Here is a 2,929-nt window from a genome sequence, read left to right as displayed (position 1 = left end):
CTCAAAAAAAAAAAAAAAATAATAATAATAATAATAATTGTCAAAATGTATTAAAACTGGAAAGCACCTGGATAATTCTCTAGTAATAACCTAATTTCTGAAAACAGACTTCCTCAATGTTCTTCATAACCCAACACAGTCCAGTAATTTTCTTTTTTTTAAAGACGTTGTCTCTCTTTGTCGTCCAGGCTGGAGTGCACTGATGAGATCTTGACACACTGCAACCTCTCCCTCCTGGGTTCAAGGGATTCTCCTGCCTCAGCCTCCCAAGTAGCTGGGATTACAGACATCCGTCACCACGCCTGGCTAATTTTTGTATTTTTAGTAGAGACAGGGTTTCACCATGTTAGCCAGACTGGTCTCAAGCTCCTAACCTAAAGTGATCTGCCCAACTCGGCCTCCCAAAGTGCTGGGATTATAGGCATGAGCCACTGTACCAGGCCCCAATCTTTTTTATTTCCACACTCTTCTCAAGTGTTAATAATTCAATCTGTATAACAAGGCTGACCTAACATTTAATAACCCTCACCAAAAATCAACCTTACAAATTTGAGAGTCTCCATGACTCCAACCAAAAACATATAACAGAAATAAACTAGCAAAGTTTGAATACTTACAAGTGAAATTTTGCAAAAAATTCTTGGCCAATATGGAAGAACTCCTTTTACAGTTTCTGTGTCTCTCTCTGTACACATGGTTCCAAATTCCTGCATAGCCTAAAATTAAGTTATTAACATCATTAAGGATTAACAACTATAATATTGGCTATTATTACTCTGTTCTGGAAGCTTTGTCTATTTTATGTAGCAGGAGAATACACTATTTCTGTTTATGAGACTAGTCTGAAGAGCTCCTTCACAGGCTACCATGGGAGAAACTCTACAGTGTTTTTTAAAAAATAAAACATCTACAAACAAAAAAAAAACCTCAATTTAAAGTTACATGGTCAAAGTTACATTTCCTAATGGGAAAAACTGTACAGCCAAAATTCCAAAGCAGTTCAAAAAAGTTTAGTGTAACAAACCAATTTACAATTTAGAAAATAAATATCAACTAAGTTTAAGACTGTGTATCAGAAAAAAGTGCAATTGTAGGCCAGGCATGGTGGCTCACATCTGTAATCCCGGCACTTTTTGGGAGGCCAAGGCAGGCGGATCACGAGATCAAGAGATAGAGACCATCCTGGCCAACATGGTGAAAGCCCGTCTCCACTAAAAAAAAAAAAAAAAATACAAAAATTAGCTGGGCGTGGTAGTGTGTGCCTGTAGTCCCAGCTACTCAGGAGGCTGAGGCAGGAGAATTGCTTAAACCCAGGAGGTGGAGGCTGCATTGAGCTGAGATTGCGCCACTGCACTCCAGCCTGGCGCCTGGCAACAAAGCAAGACTCTGTCTCAAAAAAAAAAAAAAAAGAAAGAAGAAAGTACAATTGTAAAAGAACTTAGCAATAAATTATTGTTCATTTTCCTTTACATAAGATATGCTAATGACATTTCCTTTTAACAGAGGGATTTTCTTGATAATTTTTATGAAAACAAGTAAACTTGCTTTTAATTTTGTGGTGACATCTTTTTTCGAAAGTTTCCGCAGCACCATTCGGAAATCAGAATCTACAAGACTGTCAATTTCTTCAGCTCCTTGAATAGCAGGAACGTAACCCAGGTCACTGTGAGATGTTCCAAAACCAATAAATCCAGGCACTGTTCCCTGTTCTTTGGCAAGGAGTTCTGCAGCTCGGCCACTGTTTGAAGGCTGATAAGAAAATTATGGAGAAAAAGAAGTGACAGTCCGGAAAGGGTTCAAAACTTTACTTTATAATTCCTTGGCTATTCCCATGGTCAGAATGAGCTTTTACTCTATTTTCTTTTTTCCTAGCCTAAAATTTCATCCATTGCAAAGTTCCCTAAAGACTAATGGTTTTGTCGCCAAGAATCCATCAATACTGATCCTAGGAATTATTCCATTTCCTAAATATTAGAATGTTTTGTAAACCATGGATACAATCCATTATTGGCTCATAATATCAATATAATGGACCATGACAGAATTTTAAAGAAATTGATAATTTTTAAAATCACAATGTATCACGTGGTAAAATTTTCATAAATGCTGTTTTATGAATTTTTTTATTTCCAACTTTCATATAAATAGTATGTATACACTCTCGTATACTGTGTAATGATGTAAAATTAACTCTAGAACCCATCCTTTCACTCATTCATAAATTGAACAAGTATTTATTAAGCAATCACAATGGCCCAGGTCTAATGATAGCTGCTGCTAGACTGAGAGTTCCTTGAGGATGGATACACTCATTTCCACATACTCAAAGCTTAGCCTAGCCTCCTTAGGCTAAAATTGCATTATTATGGCCATAAAAATCAATACAGTGGTCAATCTATAAGACAGACTCCTTTGTTTTGAATCATACTCAGTGATTTGTTTGACTGATACACAATATAATAGTCTTCAACTAAAAGTTAGGAGGTTGATACAAAGAAATATTTGAACTGCTGAAATAAATTAACTTATTGTCATCTAAAGAGAAAATGTTTCAGACATCACAATCCATCTAAACTCATCTATTTCTTATTTCTCTATAAGGATGTTTGCCAACAGTTATCCAAATGTGTGACTCAAATTGCTCATACCAGCAGAGCAGGGTGGCTCATGCCTGCAATCCCAACACTTTGAGAGGCCAAGGCGGGTAGATCACTTGAGCCCTAGAGTTCAAGACCAGCCTGGGCAACATGGCAAAACCCCATCTCTACAAAAAAAACACAAAAATTAGCCAGGTATGGTGGTGGGTGCCTGTAATCCAGCTACTCAGGAGACTGAGGTATGAGAATCACTTGAATCTGGGAGGCCGAGGTTGCAGTGAGCCAAGATCGTGCCACTGCACTCCCCCCGGGGCAACAGAGTGAGACTCTGT

At 37.7% G+C, this 2,929-nt stretch overlaps 1 protein-coding gene across 1 annotated transcript in view; it reads right to left on the bottom strand.

The window, feature by feature from the left end:
• The window catches only part of LTN1 (listerin E3 ubiquitin protein ligase 1), a 51,314-nt gene that overhangs the window by 43,572 nt on the left and 4,813 nt on the right, over nucleotides 1–2,929 (bottom strand). Inside the window, exons 2-3 of the mRNA XM_032277088.1 lie at nucleotides 1,546–1,749; nucleotides 618–716 (exon numbers count right to left, since the gene is read on the bottom strand). Of these exons, the coding sequence (XP_032132979.1) occupies nucleotides 618–716; nucleotides 1,546–1,749 (303 nt within the window). The remainder of the gene's footprint in view (nucleotides 1–617; nucleotides 717–1,545; nucleotides 1,750–2,929) is intronic.

Source organism: Sapajus apella, unplaced genomic scaffold (genome assembly GCF_009761245.1).
Source record: "Sapajus apella isolate SASKATOON/1434 unplaced genomic scaffold, GSC_monkey_1.0 scaffold8, whole genome shotgun sequence".
Taxonomy (NCBI): domain Eukaryota; kingdom Metazoa; phylum Chordata; class Mammalia; order Primates; family Cebidae; genus Sapajus; species Sapajus apella.
The sequence above is the reverse complement of the archived record's forward strand: the minus strand, read 5'-3'. Positions and strand labels throughout refer to the sequence as shown.